Consider the following 23,458-nt stretch of genomic DNA (forward strand, 5'->3'; position numbering starts at 1 on the left):
TCAGCTGTTGTATGCACAACTTAAGCCTCCTCTGTAATGTATAAGAAATTAAAGGGATTATCAATAAACAGAGGGTTTAGTTACGGTAGTAGAGGAGACAAAAATATGGTACTAGTCTAACATTATGTTAACCTTATGTTAGTGTAACTGGTTTATACAGGTTTTTGTTTTCAGTCTATGGCTTTTTAAAATTCTACTTTCAATTATTACAACCCGCCTCTCTACTTTCACTCATTTCGGCTTTCTTTGCTTTGAATCACTTTATACCCTATGTACTTTATATGTGCTGATTCTCAATGTTGTGATGTTTTGAAAAGCAGATTTTGTACTTTGGAAATTTTTCTGTACTCCTACATAGCTATTTGCTCCAACTTTTTTAGTTATTTTCAATAGTTTACATGTGGAAGCAATTATAAGTCTGAAGTTAGTTGTATAAAAATAGACTCTGTAAAAAGATTTGTTGGTTTGACCAGTCATTGCATGGTAAGTCTTACGAATTTCAAGCCAGCAGTTTTTATATACTTTTTTAGGACTGTCAAATTCCGCTTTACTGACATCTTGCACCTTCATGTCATATTTATATGCATGTCTCTCACCAACTGTCTACCAAAGATTCTTTTTTCACAATCGCAGAGGAGCTTTACATGGCATTGGTTACCAGCACCGTAGCACATGGAAAGCTGATCTCTATTGATGCGTCAGAAGCATTGCAGTATCCCGGAGTTAAAGACTTCATTTCTGCTAAGGACATCCCTGGCAGAAATAACTATGGAGTTAATATTCCTGATGATCTTGTCTTTGCTTCTGAAGAGGTTAGACTACAAGTTATTCCTGACAGCTAAGTTAAAAACTTTTATGTTCAACTCTCAAAAGCCACACAGTTAAAACTGATTTGAAATGAGGTTTCTATGTCTGATAAAAATTCCTTTGAATAAAAAGTAGAAAAGCTAAAGGTTTTACTCGCAACGAAATTCACATTACAATTATTTGGTATCGAAAGGTTCACCATGTCTTACTCTGCTGTGTGGTAGGTGCCAAATACGTGGAAACGTGATTACAAGCTCTTAAAAGCTCAAAAACAAACAGTTAATCGCAGGCATCACAAAAATGCCGTAGTTTGGAATCTCTTTATTTGGCTGACGTACTCCAACAGCTTGTTTATTGTTTTAACACGTGATTTTATCACGTGAAATTAAAGGCCAACAGAAGGCTCGATATAAAACATCTTGTAGCACTAGTCTATGACAAATACATGTATTTCGGCTTCTACCGGAAAGCCCGTATCAAATATATAGATGCTCACTATTTCACAGTATCGTTTCAGCCTGGTCTAATCATCTAGTCGTAATCTGATCATGGGACCCATGCTTTCTGCCAAATCACGCGAAATGTTTCTGCAGTATTTTTTGACTATCGCAGGTGACTAACAGACTCATCATGTTCATCAGAGGAAAATATGCACTCCTTCGAGCTAAGGTTAAAAAATTAAATGAGTTTTAACGGTAAGTTTTGAGAGATCAGTGCTCAAATCACAGACCTACAATTATGATGAAACAGACGCGTAAAGACAATAGACATGGTTTTATTGAATGTTACAAGTATATTTGTGAAAATATTTCGACAAATGAGATTGCATGAAAGTGTAAACAGAAGCCATCTTGTTCAACTACGCCCCATTTGAGTCGTTTTGGAAATGAATTCAAATCTACAGTATTTTCGTGATGGCTGCGATTAATTGTTTGGTTTTTAGCTTTTAAGAGCTTGTCATCACATTTCCACATGATTTGCATCTTCAACACAGCAGAGTAAGACCTGGTGAATCTGTTGATATCAAATAACTGTAACGTGAATTTTGTTGCAAGTCGACCTTTAAAAGCTTAACACGAACAGTTAATCGCAGCCATCACGAAAACTCCGTAGATTGGAATCTCTTTCCAAAACGGCACAAATGGGACGTAGTTGAACATGATGGCTTCTGTTTATACTTTCATGCAACCTCTTTCATCGAAATATTTTCACAAATATACCATGTCAATTGTCATTACGCGTCTATTTCATCATCATCATCGTAATGCTGTCACTTTGAGCACTGGTATCTCAAAACCTACCGTAAAAGTTTGTTTAATTTTTTAACCTTAGCTCGAAGGAGTGCATATCATTCTCTGAAGAACATGACGAGCCTGTTGGTCACCTGTGATAGTCGAAAAATGCTGCAGAAATTGTTTGCTTTGTTTGGCAGGAAGTATGGGTCACATGATCAGATTACGACTAGATGATTAGACCAAGCCGAAACAAAACCATTTAGTAACGAGCATCTATATTTGATACGGGCATTTCGGTAGAACCCGAAGTGTTTGTCATAAACTAGTGCTACGAGATGTTTTATATCAAGCCTTTTATTGGCCTTTAATTTCACGTGATAACATCAAGTGTCAAAACAATAACCAAGCTGTTGGAGTACGTCAGCCAAATAAAGAGATTCCAACCTACGACCATTTTCGTGATGGCTGCGGTTAACTGTTTGTTTTTTAGCTTTTAAGAGCGCGTAAGCACATTTCCACATATTTTGAACTTGTAACACACCAGAGTAAAACATGGTGAATCTTTTGATAACAAATAACGGTAATGTGAACTTTGTTGCAAGTCAACCTTTAAGCAGAGTTAAGGCCCAATCACCTACACCGTATTTGTTCCTTTCAAGTCACTGAGAGCTTTTACATGTCCTATCACATTATGTTAAATATAAATAACCAGTAAACTAAAGTTGAATTATATTTTTTAAGGTTTAAAATTTTTTGTTTTATGAAATAACTAAGTGAATGCCTGGCATTGTTCGGGTAATAAAAAAGTCTTTGCTCAGAAAATTTATTCTCATTTCACATGTGATAACCGTTATCATTTTAACTTTCAAACCTCATACCATGAGAAAAGTGTTTTGTGCAGTTCAATTAAATTATGAGAAAAAATGAAGCAACTTTAAAGGTTTTCAAACTTTTTCAAGCACCTGTAACTTCTAAATTTCATATCATGAAATTTTTGTGTGCAGTTGAAATGAATTAAAAGAAAAATAAAACAACTGTAAAGGGGTTTAAATAAAAACGTGTAATAATTAGCGAGTAATGGCTAACTAAAGTCGGTTTTGCTACGATTACAATGAAAAATTATTTGTTAATTAATTATATGATTTTAATTCGTTTCAGTGTTGGCATCGTAAGGGGAAAATATCGTATAGAGTGGTATAGAAACCCATAGTAATTATCTAAGCAAATACTCTCTGTAAAAAGAATCAAAATTTTATATACCTATTGTACATATTAAAAATTTGTAACAACACTATATGTCCACCACCTTAGTAACTATAGTTACTTCCAGTAACTTTAGTGTATTTAGTAGTTACGCTCTGCAAGAAAATGAAGCATTACAATGTACTACACGCAGTATGTACCGTAAGGAGTTCTTACCTTCGAGACAGATTTATAACATAAACGCTGTATTTAACATAAATGAATTTAGCTTACTAAAGCCAAGTTTTAGTATGTATTTTACTAAACTAAACTTCATAGGCTAAACTTCAAACTATGTCATAGGATAAAATTTCATCACTTATCCGTTTTCGGTCTCATATTTACTATAATTTATAACGAATAACCTAAATCGAGAGAGCAATCATCTTATCTTTTTCAGGCGTTGTTGGAGAGCTTTCGGTGAATAGCATATCGGCATTTTCGGTATTTCGCCATAATCAGTACACTAACAGCCAAATTTTAATTTCGAGAGAAAATTTTGTTGATATCGTATGGCAGAAAAAGTCAAACAAATGTAGTAGTAAAAAAAAGTATGGCGAGGACGAAAAACCTCGCATTCCATATAGTAAGGCAAAGAAATTTTATAACCTTAATTATATCTATTCGTAAGCCAATGGCGCACCATATTCATTAATAATAAAAAATGCACATTTAGTGTGTGCAATCGCGAAAAGGTCATACAGCAAATGATAAGAGAGCTGGGTGTGATAAGAACAGCTCAGCCTTGTGGTTACGGGCAATTATTAGTTTACTTAAGACTTGAATGTCGTTTGTATAAATCCAGTACGATGGTGATTTTTCGTTGCTAAAACTTTATCGCTATAGATGGACAGACGAACGACAGACAAACACTGAGATTTCGATATATAGTTAGGATTTATGTAAACGCAGTTAGGAGGGCAGTGATACTCTATGAATTTATATTGATAAATAGTAGGTTTTAATACTCCTTGTATAAGTTGTTTTAATAAATTGTATCAAAATGAATTAATTACTGTGTTTTCATTCTTCAAATGGATTTGGAGTTTCTTCCACTCCGAATCATAGAAACTGTAAAATCTGAACGTATTTGATGCCATTTCACTTGGCAAAATTTGTGTGAAGGCAGTGAGACTACTATTCGACGTCACAGTAAGGCTCACTGCGAATGGATTCGAATCGATAATACCCAGTTGAGCTCTCCCCAGTGGAGATAATAAAATTCTGTGCATTTCATCGCATTTCCACGAGGGTGTATTATAACTATTATTGCCAATAATAGGTTGCTCATATGACAATAATGAGATAATTACCTTTTTGTTTATTTTATTACCTTACTAGCTGTGCTACCCGGCCTTGCTCGGGTAATAAAAAAAGTCTTTGCTCAGAAAAATGATTTGTCATTAGCATAACAACATTTGCCATTCTAACTTTCAAACTACATATCCTGAGAAAAGTGTTTTGAGTAATTGAAATATACTAGGAGAGAAAAGAAAAACAACTGTAAAAGTTTTCAAACTTTATCAAAGAACTTGTAAACTTCATATCATGAGGAAAATGTTTCTTGCAGGTCAAATAAATTAAACAAAATAAAACAACTATAAAAAGGTTTAGATGTAAATGTGAAATAAATAGCAAGTAATAGCTAAATTAAGTCAGTTTTGATACGATTACAATAAAAGATAATTCGGTAATGATACAATAAATATGAACTGAAAAAAACAACATAAAAATCCTTAATATGTTGAATAATAATAACAATTCTTTCATAGAAGCGTGTGTATAAAAAAAGTTACTGTTCCACCACAAGCTGTTCATCAAAACCTTGAATACGACGATACGGAGACAATATAATTTTCTGCAAGAAGAGAATTGGCCTTGACCCCAGATATAGTAATCGAACATTACAAAAAATATTTTTCAACAGGGGCGTCGTAACGCGTGGCTGCATTGGTAAAATAATCGGCGTGCGCTATAGCTATAGACGGAATGACAGATCCACAGACATACTTTGAGAAATATATATATAGATTCATTAAATAACTGATCCTGCTGATTGTACAGATTCACATGCTTAACTCTTCCCAGGCTTAACTCCTCTAGCATAGAAAAGGTTTTCACCAAAAGCGATTGACATTCATGCGACCTTTGAATTAATAATTGTATCGCAAGTCCACTTCTACCAGTAACTCAATTTCTAATAGTAATTTAACTTCTACTAATAACTCAACAGTTACTAGTAACTCTACTTTTACTAGTAACTCAATTTTTATTAGTGACTCAGCTTCCACTAGTAACTCACTTTATTCTAGTAACCCATCTGCTACTGTGTACATCTGCAGGTCACCTGTGTAGGGCATGTTATTGGAGCAATACTAGCTGACACTCAGAGACACGCTCAGACAGCAGCGAAAAAGGTCAAGGTTGATTATGAGCAACTGCCAGCTCTCTTTACTACTGAGGTTAGTAGATGCAACAAAAAGATGTCTCATTCCATTGGTGACAAGCATCAATGGGTTATTTTATGTAAAGCTTTTCCACTTCAATATCTCTGAATTTTCATTCAAAATATATTAGTTAATTAGCTTAAAGTAGAGAGATTTAAAGAACTTTAATTGCTTTAAAGCACATAAATTACATAATTTTTTTATTATATATTTCAATACATTAGAGTCTTGGCTTTCGAATGAGCCTATATTCAATACACAAAGAATAATAGAACTATGAAAAACGGGGTGTCAAAAGTACGTCCTGCAAAAAAAACACTTGGTTCAGGTACTCAAAATGTGACGTCGTAATTCTCATTTGGCCTTAAGTCGTCGATCCCTTTTGCTGCCATTGAGGCTGCGTTTTTCTGTAACAATCGGTGCTGTTAAACCCGGAGAGCGCTAATAATAAACTAAGATTCTAGATAATCAACAATGCCCGCGATCGTGCTAACTCCCGGCCAATACAAACACATGTTCTGGGTTAATTAATTATGCATCAATAAATGTACTGTCATTGATAAAGGTAATGAAATCACATCGATTAAATTATGACCTGCCTAAATTATGGCCCTAGGACTAAATGTCAATCGCACTTTCCGAGATCACGCAATGCTTGAAATTAATTGGTTTCAGACGTCACTCTCAACATCACATTAAAAATAAAGAGATAGTGTATAATATCATCGGGAAAATATAGTATGGTTCTTGGAGTCTGAGGTACTTATCATAGAAATAATATGTACATGGAGAACTAATGACACTGATTCCTTTGTCATCTTCATTCGTTCTCTGGAGTTGTCCTACCTTCGCCTGGCACTAGTGTCATTATCGTGGTTGATAAATCAGCGGTAAGAGCACACAACAACGAATATGAGAATTGTGACGTCACAATTTTCGAGACTATGCCGGTAAACATTTTCGCGGTAGAGCTCTGGGGAAATCCTATAAACATCAACCAATGTCTGTCTCACCATGGCAAACAATAGCTCATTCGAAAGCCAAGACTCTGATGTATTGAAATATACAATAAAAAAATTATGTAATTTATGTGCTTTAAGTTAGTAAAATTTGCTGAAGTGACTTTTACTGTTGTTCAGCCTATTATCTATCTCTAAGTTACGTATATCTCCTAGTACGCAAACATGCTTCGTGGTCTCAAGTTAGAGTAGCTCTGTATCGATATGATCACCTTCACATATGCATCATTCACTATCTGTAGTCAAGAATGATGGAGGTGCGCTGGCATTATTAATACTTGTACACTTGTGGTCTAGTGTCGTGAGAGATCATCAGGTGTAATAACTATGTGTACAATTATTCCACAATGTAGCAAGATGGTTGTTATTATTAATACTAGTACCCTTATAGTCTAGTGTACTGTGAGAGATCATCATGTGTAATAACTATGTGCACAATTATTCCAAAATGTAACAAGATGGTTGTTTTTATTAATACTAGTACCCTGGTAGTCTAGTGTGTTGTGAGAGATCATCAGGTGTAATAACAGTGTGCACAATTATTCTACAATGTAACAAAATGGTTGTTATTATTAATACTAGTATCCTGGTAGTCTAGTGTACTCTGAGAGATCGTCAGGTGGAATAACTATAGGTACAATTATTGGGGGAGGGCAGTGGGCAGTTGAGTGCCACAGTTGTTAATGTATTGGTCTACCGTGCTGGTAATTGCAAGTGCGAATCCCGTGCAGATGGATAGGCGGGCGTGGCTCATTATACTAAAGCTTATTTATTAATTTGCTATCTTGCAAGTACTTCTAATTAATAATTCTTTTTTCTATATTGGTAGTTGGTTCGAGGCAACTAGATACATATTTGCGTCTAAGATTTATTGTGAATCAGTTTTTACTAAAAACCTTTCTATTGGAGCAAACATTGCAGAGATTGGCAATACACTGAGAGCGAGATCAGCTAACATTTATTCTGTGTTATTTTGTCAGCATTAGGAACTAGGTCATATAACATGGCTATACCATTCTAGACATCTCTAGATGAGCCTAAAATCTTTAAAATTAATATATTAATATTTATAATTATTTAATAATATAATAATTTAATTTATATTTATTTAGTAATTAAAATATTAATAATTCACAAGTCATTGTTATATGATGGCAGCATATATTCTGACTAGTTCAATTACTATCATTGTTATCATTTAATCAAGTAGCAGTAAATTGCAAATTAACAAGGGTTGTCATATAAGAAAACCGACAATGTCCTATTTATCGATTCATATTGTAGCCGACTATTAATTTTACTATACTAAGTTAATTTAGTTCTTCGCACCTATTTTGGGCTGCACGGTATTAAATTTAAGAGATATCATCCTTATTTTGTATAAAATAAAACTCCCCCGGTTACACTTTTTGGAAGGATTTTTGGCGACTCAATTAGAGGCATTAATAAGAGGTTCTGTGTTTAGGATGCGATTGCTGTCGGCTCCTTCTTTGAACCTCCAAGGAAAATGTGGAAAGGTGATGTGGATAAAGCTTTCTCTCAAGTGCAAACAGTTATAAACGGTGAAATAAAGATTGGTGGACAGGAACATTTTTACCTTGAGACACATGTGAGTGTCAAGTCTCTTCTCTCTACTCTCTGGTAGAGTAAGATGAATTGTTAATGTCATCTGACAGTAGAAGTCGAAGGGTGTTAGTATTCAAATTGTGTTTCATATCATTCCCAGCTAAATCTGCTTTAGTTATTCCACTATTCCAGGTTTGTAAAATGATATGCTAAAGTTGAATTTGGTTAAATATTTTTAGGAAATTATCGCAGACACAAAAAACTTTTGCTACCAGCTATTGTCTGTCATTCCCAAAATAGGATTCCTAGAGGGTACATTACTACGTCTTTGTCGGCACCTCCGTGGCTGGTACATCATTGTTAATATCTCAGTGCTAGTACACCACAGTTGGTACATCTATATATATTTCTTAAAGTTTGTCGTATGTTGTCTGTTTTCGGCATGTCCGACTATAGCTATTAAAATTTTTGAATTAAAATTCCACACTTGCTGGACTTGAACTCACAGAGATTGCGAACACAGTTTAATAATCTAGCACTTCAAGCACAAGATCGTGGAAGCTTTTGCAATTGCTCGTTCTTACTACATAACCTATTAATCCTTTTCCGCTTTTATACCAAAATGGCATATTAATTTAAACTCTGAACTCTGTTAGCTCTATGCAAGGCAATGCTTTTTCGATACTAGGGCAAATTTGTTTTCAGCGAAACGATATCAACAATAGATTCTCTCGAAATTGAAATTTGGAGATTGTTCTACTGATTACTAGGAAATCATGATTGTTAGTTGGTGTTTTCAGTTTGTATTGACTGTAACATTACAAAATCATCTGTTTCGTAGTTTACATACTTCCTATTTCTTTCACATCTACATTTATTTGCTCTCCTAACTTATTTTAACTGCCCCAAAGACTTTTTCCCAGCCATGCTACGTTTCCTTACTTCTGATAATAATGCATTAAATTAAAGGTATTTCTACGCTAAATAACGTATTAATTTTAACTCTATGAACTCTCTTAGCTTTATGAAAAGTGATGCTGTTTCGTCCTCGCCGTATTCGGGCTAATTTGTTTCTGACAAAACAACATCAACAATAGATTCTTTTGAAATTAAAATTTTGCAATTAAATTGTATTAACTCTATGAAACACAATGCTTTTTGTGTTTTCGTGAATTTCTATTTCCGGTTTTTTGTAAGGTTCAATTGCTAAATCGTCGTGAAGGTCAATACTTTTCACGCAGACAATTGTATTATCCCGAGTAGGAATAGTCTCTACATTCTCTCACCGTTCGGTCAGACAAAGACACTACATTATCTCATTTTTACATTACTACCAGTATCGAGAGGTACCAGTATCATCGTATTCAGAGTTTTGATGGATAGCTGCTGGTGGAACAAATACTTTTTTAAAAACACACACTTCTATGCGAGAATTGTTATTATTAATTCAACATATTCAGAATTTTTATTTTGTTCTCTCAGTTCGTATTAATTGTATCCGAATCATGTCTTATTGTAATCATTGCTAAACTAATTTAATTTAGCTATTACTTGCTCATTATTTCACATTTACATTTAAACCCATTTATAGTTGTTTTACTTTTATTTTTTTATTTGACCTGCACAAAACATTTTCCTCATGATATGAAGTTTAAAAGTTGTTTGACATAGTTTGAAAACTTTTGCAGTTGTTTTTATTTTCTCTCTTAATGTATTTCAATTACACAAAACACTTTTCTCATGATATGTAGTTTGAAAGTTGGAATGGCAAATGTTGTTAGATGTTAAATACAAATCAATTTTCTGTGCAAATACTTTGTTATTACCCGGGCAACGCAGGGTAGTACAGCTACCCCCCCCCCCCTTTTTCTACTTTTTATCAGTAAGTTTAGCAATCATATAGTAGATGCTCCTACTATGTAAATAATTCGTTCTAGAAACGTTTATGTTATAGGGATTTTACATTATAGGAACAGTAAAATACATGTAAAGTGCCTAATCCGTTCCAAGGCTTTCCAAACTCACACTTTTCGGCATACAAAAAGGAAAAACTTGACTCAACTTTTTAAATTTTTGATTTGTACCATAACTGCAGCAATATAAGTTTGCATTGACAACTTTTCTCCTTTTTATGATTAATCTCACTGGTTTTATAAACCGTGATTGAGGTACTTTTACAATAAGTTGATGGAGAGCGCATACCTTCAACATTCATTTACTACAATTTGCTTATTTTTTCTAAACAGCAAAGTCTGCTCTGCAAAGTAAAACTAATAAATATTTTATATTTCTGCAACAAAGCAAAATAAAATAGTTCACAAAAAGTGGTACTGCCTGTTCATTGTCTATTTGTATCCAGGGGTCAGGGTTAAGATAAAAGAGAACTTTCGACGATATTCCAACTTGTGACATTTGGATTGGTAGACCGAAAATGTAACACCTGCACCGATCGATAGCCGTTGTATTTACAGACGGTTCCCTACTTACGAACATTCGAGTTACGAACAACGGTACATACGAACGTATGTACCGTTGTTCGTAACTCAAATAACTTTCGAGTTATTTGTTTGAACTTTGTTTGAACTTTGCATACGTATTGTAAAGGGATTTGCTGGCCTTTACTTGGCACGATCTATACTAATAAGTAAAGAGAAGAGAGTGCGTGTAGTTTCATTCAGCTTTTAATTAGCGAAGGAAATTTCACTAGCCGAGGAGCGTACGGCTATCTGCTCTGCTCAACTAAATGAGCGCACTCATTTATATACAATAATATCAACCGTTCCGGCTAACGGCAAGCAGTAAGAACACCGGCTAACAAGGTGAATAAATAGGACCGCTAGCTCGTTGGTATGACAACAATATAAGTGACGATAAGTGATAGTGTTATGACAGTATATCAGACATAACAATAGCATAACGAGTGAAACAACGATATAATAAACAGACAACACATACAAAAAATAAGACAACAACCATAAGTGATAGCATAACGATTAAAACAACAATATAATAAAAAGGACAAGACATACAATAAATAAGAAATGCATTGTCATGGCCCGGCGTCCACCAAAGTATTATCTCCATTTTGTTAAAAAAAATTTTCAGTACAAACCAATACAGGTTATTTATACAAGCCTTAAACATACTTATATAAATCTTCAATATACTTATATAGGCCTTAAACATAAATTATAATACAAAATATAGTACTGAAGCAACTTACGAACAAATTCACCTTACGAACAATCGTTCGGAACGTAACTCGTTCGTAGGTTGGGAACCGTCTGTATAAACAATTGCGCAGCTATACTATTCTCTGTTTTGTCGACACATCTGACGATCTATCGCAACGAACTAGATTGTTGTGAAAGTTGTATGTATATAAATTATATTTCTCAAAATTGGTCATATGCGTATTGGTCATATGCGTATTTGTCATTTTGATGGTCCAGCTATAGCTATTATTTTAGCATTGTGCCCACACGTTACGCTTTCCTTGTTAAAAAAATTTTGTAAGCTTGGATTGTTATTTTATGGAAACTGTTATGCAGTTATGAAACTGCATAACTGCACAAGAAAACCGTTATAGAAACTGTATAACTGTTTCAAACTGCATGATATGCAGTTTGAAAGTTAGAATGGCAAATGTTAATTATGTTAAATACAAATCAATGTTCTGACCAAAGACTTTTTTATTCCCCGCGCAACGCCGGGTAGCACAGCTAGTAATAAATATAATGCTACATGCATGTCGTTTTTGCTTGCGCAAGTGCAGCGAGATAAATTAACGATCAAATCGAATGAGATTTGATCTCAGACCTTCCCTTTCGCCATTCCAATGCCTTACCATTTCAGCCATACAAGCTTGATAGAATCATTTGGCAATATATGTCGCTATGTGGGAGCAAATATGCTACCGCTTTCAGTTACGACGCAACGTGACCACGCAGCGTCATAGAGAGTAGTTATATGCATACTCAATCGTGAGAGCAAGTAGTTGGCTCTCACTAGTAAGCTTACTCAAATTAGCCATTGGCAATGTGCCAGGCTAATGGCAAGTGGCAGGCGACTACATTACCTTTCACTATTTGTAAGCTGATATTTTATATCCGTGCAATGCCGGGCATTTCGCTAGTCATTGCTAACACGCTATTGCTTGTACATCATTGCTAATACACCAGTGCTAGTACATCATTGCTAACACACTAGTGCTAATGTCCCGTACAGTTATAGGAGACTTTTGGTAGTATTTGCCTTGATTGGCGTACGCCACAGTATATGATTACCAAGTCGAATCAGGTCAATTGGCAGTCAATAACCACATGCTTGGAGATGCAAAAGCCATGGCCTGAAATCTTTATAGGTAGTTTAATGCTTGCAGATTATGATCATCAAACTCTGGCCTTGTAACAAACACATTTGGTCTACGCAAAAATATTTTGTTAGATTCATTGTTCATCGATAGATTAATTACTCCGTCAGACACTTAATTGCAAAAAACAGTATGGAGAGAATAACTCCAAGTTTATAGATTCGGAAAGGACTAAATAAGTGCTTATGATGTACATTGAACACTTATGATGTAGAATGCTTTTGAAATCTCACAACATAAGTAAAATTGGTTTTTTGAGTTTGGCAAACAATGATATGGTAAAATTGGAGTTTGGCAAGTATGGCAAAAACTACATTACCATATAAAATCAACAAATAATCTCTTGTAAAAAGCTGTCATTTTTCTCACAACTTAGGAGACTCTTGTAAGTGTCATGCAGTGCTGAGAAGTAACTGAAGATACGTAATGTGTACAGTAGCCAATAGTCTGGCGGATTTGGTTAAAATCACATGCAGCCAATAAATTTAGAAAAATTGCTATTGTTGGCTGACTAAAAATGTGCCCAAAATTTGGCTACACAAGTGTGGTCTTTTGCTCGATTAGTATACAATTCTTTGGTCACCTCAGCTAGTCATAGCAAATCGAGCGCACAGTTGCACATCCTCACACAAAAGAAGTGCTGTTTCACCTGAATTTAAATATAAACTGTTTTGTTTGCAATGTTATGTACTACCATTAATAGAAATAACAAATGTATATATGGGTGTAATGTCTATTAATAGTGTAGCTCAAAGCACTTGCTTGTGCTACAAATTGATCGTCACAAAAAAGCAGGTGGAAGCCAATAACTGATTGTCAGCTATTGGGTACGCTTATAACAATTTCTAGGGCAGCGATATTCTACAAGGCCGTTGTTTTGACGTGAACCACTGCATTTTGACACGGACCATTGTTTTGTCACCAACAGTTGTAACCAATGAGGCTAGAAAAACAGGAAAATATTTCCAATAAATTCCAGCATGTCGGTTTTAGTGTCAATGTTATAGTCCAAATTTTTTAACTCCAAAAGTTGTGAATGACGTTGAGAAACCTCATAACCTGAAATATTTCCAACTTTGTCAATTTATGTTTTGGTAGTTTTTAGTCAAACCGACATGATTAAACATAGTTATCCAAAAAAGAGGAGAATAGTATTATCAAATTTATCTGCTTTTGAAATTTCGTCATCATTCAACACACAAAGTAATCTCTCTCACTTGCAATCAAATCACTTATTCAAAAACTCCAGTTTTAACACGATTAATGTTGAAATGTTTCATGGAGGTTCAGTTTTAGTGATTTTTTATGTATGTTTAAATTCAAGTCAAAATTTTTTGAAGCAACTCAGTTAAAGTTTGGTTAGCAAGAGAATTTGTGAGTTATAGTTGGTCTCTGTGGTTTGCATGTATAACAGAAGATATGTACAGACGCTCCCCAACTTGCGAACGAGTTACGTTCCGAACGATTATTCGTAAGGTGAATTCGTTCGTAAGTTACTTCAGTGCCATATTTTGTATTATAAGTTATGTTTAAGGCCTATATAAGTATATTGAAGGTTGATATAAGTATGTTTAAAGGTTGACTTGCAATAAAATTCACATTACAGTTATTTGGTATCAAAAGATTTGCCATGTCTTACTCTGTTGTGTTGTAGGTGCCAAATATGTGGGAATGTGATTAAAAGCTCTTAAAAGCTCAAAAATGAACAGAAAATCGCAGCGATACGAGACCGCCCTAGTTTGGATTCCTTTTTCAAAACGGCTAAAATGTGACGTATGTGTGGGAGATGGTTTATGTTTACACTTTCATGCATCCTTATTCGTCGAACTATTTTCACAAATATACTTCACGCTTGCAATAAAAACCATGTCTTTGTTCATACGCGTCTATTTTATCGGCATCGTAATGCTGCAACTTTGAGCACTGATATCTCACAACTTAGCATAAAAATATGTTTAATTTTTTAAACTCAGCTTGAACGATTGCATATCATCCTCTGATAAAAATGATGAGCCTTTTGGTCCGCTATGATGGTCGAAAAATGCTGTAGAAATTGTTCGCGCCACATGGCGGGAATTGTAAGTCACATGATCAGATAATGTTAGTTTCAGTTCAAGTTTGATCTATCGCAAATAGCAAACACGCTTTCTTGTATTAAACTTGTTAATTTCAATTCGTCATAATCTCTAACGGGCCACATCGTGTTTGTGCAGCTGGCAAGCTGAGAAGCGCCTTTTTTCCTGGCCAAGAGCAGAGAAAAGACCAGACCTTCACCGGGCGTGGAGCAGCTGGGTGAAGCTGGATGTGACAAACTTTATTTATTCGCCTGCTTACTCTTACCTTTGTTTTCGCCATTTCAAAGACAACATGTTTTCTAACCTGTTTGCATACTCCATATGTCACCAAAGCACGTGAGTAATTTATTTTATGAACCACTTGTATTAGTAGTAGTAACTCGGGTTATTTTCTAGTATTCTCCTAATACTGCTGTATTAATCTATATTTAATATTACAATATTAATGTCATTTAATTGTAATATGATATTATTAGTATTTTATCTTTTTAATTACGTGTATTATTCTTATTATAATAACAAAACTAATTCATACTGCATATATATCTGTAAAACGTAATATATTAATCTATAATTGATAAAATTTAATGTTATAAGTTTCACGATTAATTTCGCCAAATTTCTTAACCCCACTCACTTATAGATATGTTATATAAAATAGTTATTGTCATTTTCTGGTACCATCGTTAATAGCATATTAATATTATTAGTTGATTATTATTAGTATTAGATGATGGAGAGTTTGTGCCAACCACTGAAGACTAGGAAGAGTTTGAGCGCTATGTTGGCCAGCGTCAAACGCTCTCCAATTACATGTCAGATAGAGCTGAACTTAACCAAACTTGACAAAATATAAAAAATATCCATAAAGTTATTACTCACATTTTTATGTTTACAATATCATGGATTCTGATAAGGTTTTGTAAAATCTGTGTCATGATTGCATGGCTGTAAATTTATTCTTTTTCTGATCAAGCAAATATGATATAATAACAGGAAATGATGTTGTACAAATCTTATTGCAAGTCAACTATTGTGTTGTGATTTCAAACCCGAATCCTCCTTCAAAGTGGAGAAAATAATAGTAAGTGTGACAGCACTCCAGCGACTATTTCACTGCCACGCCTGCGCCCTCCCCTGCTCATTCACGATGGTGCGAGAAGGCGGATGGATAGAGTTCAAGGTTACATGTGCCTCCTGTCACCAATCGTACACTTGGGAAACAACTGCCAGGGTGAACAGAGCTCACGCCATCAAACCCCTGCTGGCAGCTGCATCACTCTTTTCTGGCGGATGCCTTACGCAGAACCTCCGTTTTCTGTCGCTCCTGAACATCGCGATACCAAGCCACAGCATTTGCCTCTACCAACAAAGAGAATACTTACATGGTGTGAGTGTTAATATTTACCCATAAACTTGGAAAATGTGAGTAAAAGCTTGGCAAACTAATTGAATAACGACATTTAGAAACAATTTTTTTCTTGAAATGAAAATATGTCATCAAGTGAAATATATTATAATTTAAAATTCTGATTCTTCATCATAATATAGCACAAAAAGGGGGAAAAGGATTCTACATTCTTAGACTAATGAAAATGATACAAATTAATCTTGTATAATAAAGTTTTACAATATTTTACAGTGTATTGCTGAGCAGTACACCCTGCATAACGAGGGATTGATGGCAGCAATCGATTGAGAGCTTGATTTGGCAGGTGACGGTAGATGCGATAGTCTGGGGCATTGCGCACTATACGGGGCCTACACTATGATGGATCAGAGCTGCGGTTTAATAGTCAGCAGCCATCTTGTCAAGGTAAAACTTTGACAGTTTTTACTTCACAGCCTGACAAAAACTCAAATTTTTTAGTAGTTATCAATACATAAACATGAAGTTGCTGATCTAGCTAAATAATTCATTCAAATAATGTGAAAGTGATTGTTGGTCGTAACTTTCTTTACTTTGCAGTCAACGGAGACCACCAGCTTTAACGCCATGGAGCTGGAAGGCTTCAAGCGATGCCAGTCCGATCTAATTTCCCACGGCCTGAGAGTGAGGTCCATTACAGCGAATGTTGTTACAAAGGTTGTGTGCATACCGCAAGCTTGTGTTTTGGCTTATGCCGCAAATTCGTTTGGGTGAGCGGCGGCCTCTACCTGCCTGCTTGGTGTCTAAGATTCGGGCTCTTTTTCCACCAACAGATGATGAAGAAGAGTTTGCAGACTATGTGTTCAAGGGCTTCTGCTATGGCGATGAAGAGACTCAATGACTTTGATTGAAAATTCTAGATCAACTCTATATCATAGGTGGTACTCATTTTTATTGCATTGTCATTTTATTATTTTACTTTTATTCAGGCTAAGCCACATAGTGACTACACACCATGTAGCTAACAAACTAATTTTTGTTAGTAAATTGCTGTTACATTGCTTCCATATTTAAAATCACATGATTAATGTGCATAAATCTGCCATCACTGATTTTATAAAATAAAAACAAATACATAGAGGAACGCATATTGGTTTCATCGGTTACTAAGCCCCAGCACTTCGTCGAAATTTGCATTTGGCGATGGCTCTCCAAATGGGAATAGATTATCTACTAAAACAATTATTGAAAAACAATAATTGCTGATCATCAAAATAATCTCAATCTTTATATAATAAAATCATAAAACCAATACACTCTATACTGTAGTAAGTGTACAAGCCAAATATAACAGTTCTCCTTGTGTTCCACGAGTTCAGAATATGTCTGTGTTCAACCGATGCATTAAATGTGTAACACAAGAATTGTAGATAATGCTTGACACATTAGCATAGCTTTGGTGTTGTTGGCATTAAATGAAAATCCAACTCACTATGATATCGCTGGTAATTATTCCAGCCCAACTCAAGGGGTGCAGGCGCTACAAGTTCGTCCACACCAGGATGCATACACAGGCATTCATGCTCCCGCGGTCATGGAGACGATGCACAAACTCAGCATCATGGCAGCACAAACATTCAGGAAGAGATGGCATGTCTTGACAGCGCTTGCAGACACACCACTCTGTAGCCGGTGGTATTAGCTCCTAAAGAAATGAACAGATATGCCTATGCAACCGTAGCTAATACATCAGGTCGATGTTATCCAACAGTATATCAGTGCAGCACTAGATTTAAATATTAAAATTGTTAATGTTGTCATTCGAGAAAAATCTGTAGTTATTTTTTCGCAATATGAAGCGATCATTATCATCATTAAAATCATATAAATGTATATAATAATAATATTCGTTCTATCACTCTCAAGCTAAAACTATTACTACTAGCTAGCTTGGCACATAAGAGCTGGCTAGTGGCAGTGCTTACTTGCTGGGAGGTTTAATTCTGTTGAGGATCTTCTTCAAATAGAGCGTCAGGCTCGAAACGCCAGGGTCTTAACTCTTCAGAATTTGACATTTTTTATGATCGCAACTCAGACATGAATTGTCGAACGGAATGGCCAAGCCGAAACTGTAAAGTAGCGAGCATCTATATTTGATACGGGGTCTTAGGTAAAACCCAAAGTGTTTGTCATAAAATATTGCTACGATAAGTTTGATATTGAGCTTTTTATTGGCCTTTCAATTCACGCAAGAACATCACGTGACAAGACAAAAACCAAACGGCGCGGATACGTCATCGAAATCAAGAGATTCCAATCTACGGCGGCTTTTTGTTTTCGAGCTTTTAAGAGCTTTTAATCACATTTCCACATATTTGGCACCTACCACACAACAGAGTAAGACATGGCGAATCTTTTGATACCAAATAACTATAATGTGAATTTTGTTGCAAGTCAACCTTTAAGGCTTGTATAAGTAACCTGTATTGGTTTGTACTGAAAAAAATTAATAAAATGGAGAGAATACTCTGGTGGACGCCGGGCCATGACAGTGCATTTCTTATTTATTGTATGTGTTGTCCTTTTTCATTATATCGTTGTTTTAATCGTTATGCTATCACTTATTGTTGTTGTCTTATTTTATTGTATGTGTTGTCCTTTTATTATATCGTTGTTTCTCTCGTTATGCTATCACTTATCGTCACTTATATTGTTGTCATACCAACACACTAGCAGTCCTATTTATTCACCTTGTTAGCCGGTGTTCGTACCGCTTGCCGTTAGCCGGAACGGTTGATATTATTGTATATAATGAAGGGCGCTCACTTAGTTGAGCATAGCAGATAGCCATATGCTCCTCGGCTAGTGAAATTTCCTTCGCTAATAAAAAGCTGAATGAAACTACATGCACTCTCTTCTCTTTATTTATTAGTCTAGATCGTGCCCAAGTAAAGGCCGGTAAATTCCTTTACAATACGTACAGTAAAAATAAAAAAGTTCTTTGCGCACTGGAGATACGTTCACGCACTTATGCACAGCAACGAACTGGGCAGAGGAAGGTGGATGCTGGGTGGTGCTTCCGAGTAGTGCTTCTTTCCGCTGCTAATACCGCTGCTAATAGCGTCTATAGTAGCGGCGGACATACGCGCCGACATGTTTGTATGTACCGTTGTTCTTAACTTGAATATTCGTAAGTAGGGGACCTTCTGTACAGAGTTGGTCTTGTAGTCTCCGTGTGCAACAGGAGATGTACGCAGTTGGTCTGCTAATATTTGTGTACAACAAAACACTTGTACACAGGTGGTCTGGTAATCTTTGTGTACCGCAGAACACATGTACACAGTTGGTCTGGCTATCTTTGTGTACTGTATAATAGGTAGTATATGCAATTGGTCTAGTAGTCTGTGTGTACCAAAGCGGAAGTGTGCGCAGCTGTGAAAGTTTAGCTGCACAGTAAAGGTATAAACACACTAGGTGATATTTAGAGCGATATCGCGCTGCGTGGCGCTAATCTGCGCTAGAATTCACTCAGCGTGCTCATGCAGAGCGATAACGTTAGACTTTCTCTACACAACTTTATCGCTAGCGAGATGCATTTCGATTGGTTGGCTTTTACCAGAATGCAATTTTATGGCGGGTAATTATTTCTTATCGCTGTTCACCAACGTACAGCAGCGACAATTTGCTATTTTGTTACAATTGAAACATCTTCAGAACAAACATTGGATTGTTCATAAATTTAATAATAGCACTCTCAGTACACTGTACACCATAACAAAAAAATTACAAAAATCCGATTTGAAAACCGACATTTGGAGTCAATCGTTGTGCAGGTTGACCATCTTGAGAACGGTAAATATTTTAAAAAACCACTACAAAATAAAATATGTATAAAAATAGTAAAAAATATTACAGTTAAAAATAACATAATCGTTTTTTCTTATGTCTTCTTGTAGTGTAGGCAGTGTACAATCCGTGAAAGTGAGATAGGTTTAATAACAAATGCGTAAGTTGTTTACGTTGTCGCCTAGACGGCGCCATATTGACTAACCTAGATGTATTAACAACTCCGAAGAAACTAATGATACGAAATTTTATTGGCAGTTTGTGGGCGTGCCAATTATATCGCTTGCTAGTGAATCGCTCAAGTGTGTTTATGCACACGCCAGCGATATCTCCGCCTTCCGCATGACGCTCGCGATAAAATCGCCTAGTGTGTTTATACCTTAAAAGTTTATGTAATGTAAACCACCTATAACCTAAATTCCACACGACGTAAAGAATTTATGTAAAACTTGCTTCATTTTACATAAACAATTTCATATAATGTAAAGTTTCAAATCGATGCAAGTTCTCAAATTTGGTATGAATTACAAGAATCTCGAAGTTAGCCTTAAAAATATCGCACTTTTCTCTTGCTGCACTAGGGAGTACAAATGGCATAAGGTTATCACTATTATACATATACAGTAGCACTAGCTAAATGCTGGCATTGCCCAAGTATTAAAAATCAGCTTATAAACAATTAGAGGTAATGTAGTTGCCTGCCACTTGCTATTAGCCTGGCACATTGCCAACGGATAATTTGAGTAAGCTTACTAATAAGAGCCAACTACTTGCTCTCACGATTGAGCGTGCATAAAACTGCTCTCTATGATGCTGCACCATCATGTTGCGTCGTAACGGAAGGCAGTAGTGTATTTGCTTCCACATAGCGACATATACCGCCTAATGATTCCATCAAGCTTGTGTGGCTGAACTGGTAAGGCATTGGACTAGACGTACAAGAGGTTGCTAATGAGTTGAAAGCTAAAAAATGAACAGTGAAAGATGTGGTCGTAAGCTGGATTCCCATATTTTGACGATGTATTCAACTCGACGTGGTTATCGTTTTGACACATGATGTTATCGCGTGAAATCGAATGCCAGTAAAAGGCTCATTATAAAACGTCTCGTAGCACTAGTTCATGACAAACACTTTGGGTTCTACAGGAAAGTCCCTATCAGATATAGATGCTCGCTACTTTACAGTTTCGTTTCAGCTTGGTCTAATCATCTAGTCATAATCTGATCATGTGACCCATATTTCCCGCTATATGGTCGAACAAGTTCTGCGGCATTTGTCGACCATCACAGGTGACCAACAGGCTCCTCATGTTTATATGAGATATATATGCACCCCTCGAGTTAAGGCTAAAAAATTAAACTGATTTTTAGGCTAAGTTTTGAGATATTAGTGCTCAGAGTGACAGCATTATGATGAAATAGATGTGTAAGGACAATAGACATGGTTTCATTGAATGCGTGAAGTATATTTTTAAAAATATCTCTACGAATGAGGTTGCATGAAAGTGTAAACAGAAGCACATCGTGTTCAACTACGTCACATTTGAGCCTTCTTGTGAAGGATTCCAACCTATGACCATTTTCTAATGGCTGCGATTAACTGTTCGTTTTTGAGCTTTTAAGAGCTTTTAATCAAATTTCCACATATTTTGAACCTACAACACAGCAGACTAAGACATGGTGAACCGTTTGATACCAAAAAACTGAAATGTGAGTTTTGTTGCTAGTCCACCTTTAAATTACTTCCATGTAATCTTTTGCTTTTCGCCAAAATATCTTGTTAAAAATAAAATTCAAATTTCTTTGCTCCTATGTCAATGTATATAAAAAGTAAACTTAAATATCCCAAAAATATTTTGCTCTCCTTAAAATATCTCCTATCAAAATTCTACAAGTTAGAAATACGAACATGCTAAAAAACCTGGAAATATAAATAAAATGTGTGCTGCTCAGCAATAACAATTTAAACCATTCAGTTTTCTTTGCTCTTATGACCTTGTTCTGATTATATGATCTGACAGAAGCAACAAATTCATTTACGTTTAGTGTAATGTTCTGTGTTGTGGAGATTCTCAGGATGGCCAGCAGGTGCTCATCAGGCCAACGGCTATATTCCTAATATATTGTAATAGCTAGAGGCAAGGCTGGTGACTGGATCTGCAGTTCTGTGCAGTATTATGTCATCAGCGCTTCATATCAACGGGCCATGAATTATAGCGATCATGTAAAATAATTTTGCGGGCCAGATAAGATTGCAAGGAGGGTCGGATGTGGCCCGCGGGCCGTGAGTTTGACACATGTGGTGTAGGTGTTAGGATGTTGGAGTGGCGGTATACCAAGCTGAATGTCATGAGTTTTAGTCTCTTCGAAGGTTATCTTTTATCCTAGCGACGGATAAACAAACAGACAGAAACGCTGCTCTTATTATAGTAAAGATATATTTTTGTTTCACTTTATTTTAGACATATACAATAATTTTTATTTTCTTTTTCTATGCAGAATAGACCTTGCTGTCTAAAGAAACAATTAGAAATTTGATGTAAATCGACATTGAAGGTGTGCACTACCCTTATTTTATTGCAAAATTATTGTAATTGTAGGCTATAAACTGTGTGAAATTGATAAGAAAAAGAAGAGTTGTCAATACAACCAATAATACTACAGTTACTGTATAGTCCTTAGATTAAAAAGATACTTCTAGTTTTTTCCTCATTAAACAGCCAAAGATGTTAGTTTGGGAAAATCATAGAACGAATTAGGCAATTTACATGTATTTTACTGTTTTGCATGAAGTAAATGTTCCTGGAACAGATTATTATTGACGTTGTAGGAGCATCTACTGCATATTGTTCAGCTCAAATGCAGCCTCCAAGCAGCTCATAATGCTACCCCTAAAATCTTTATAATCATTCAAACATTTTATAATGTCTTTTTAGGCATGTCTATGCATTCCTCAAGAGAATGGAGAGATGGAAGTATTTTGCTCAACACAGAATCCGAAGTTAAGCCAGATTTCCATAGGTGCTGTGTTGAATATTCCAGCACACAAAGTGAATGTACGGGTCAAGAGGATGGGTGAGTAAGTCTGCAATCATGAGTATAGTCAGCATTGCTTTACTGTATTCCAATGAATGCAAGATCAAGCATTTTCTGGATTGCTCTTTATTATTTTTCATTTTAGTGTTTCTTTATTTTGACAATTTCTGCCTGAATAATAGTTTGTAAATTTGTCAGGGCATTTCAGTCAAATGTTGAACTTTTGGATTTGCTATTTCTAAGAAAGTTTGTGTGAATTGTATCCTGATATGATTCGTAAGCAAATTCAGTTTTATATTCTTCGTTTGAGAAACAGGAATGCGACAGATTGTCAGTGCTGGTCAAAGTTGTTTATAGTTTAGGTCACATCAACCAATATTTAAAGGTTACTTTCAGTTTGTAAAGCTGGTCAATTTGGACATTTGTCACTGGATAGCTTAAAAG

General features: G+C 35.5%; 1 protein-coding gene across 1 annotated transcript in view; it reads left to right on the top strand.

Moving 5' to 3' along the window:
• LOC137400334 (xanthine dehydrogenase/oxidase-like) overlaps window positions 1-23,458 on the top strand; it is an 83,620-nt gene that overhangs the window by 36,197 nt on the left and 23,965 nt on the right. The window contains exons 15-18 of the mRNA XM_068086664.1: window positions 634-812; window positions 5,627-5,746; window positions 8,216-8,359; window positions 22,915-23,053. Coding sequence (XP_067942765.1) covers window positions 634-812; window positions 5,627-5,746; window positions 8,216-8,359; window positions 22,915-23,053 — 582 coding nt within the window. The remainder of the gene's footprint in view (window positions 1-633; window positions 813-5,626; window positions 5,747-8,215; window positions 8,360-22,914; window positions 23,054-23,458) is intronic.

The sequence above is a fragment of the Watersipora subatra genome, chromosome 7 (assembly GCF_963576615.1).
Source record: "Watersipora subatra chromosome 7, tzWatSuba1.1, whole genome shotgun sequence".
NCBI classification, from domain to species: domain Eukaryota; kingdom Metazoa; phylum Bryozoa; class Gymnolaemata; order Cheilostomatida; family Watersiporidae; genus Watersipora; species Watersipora subatra.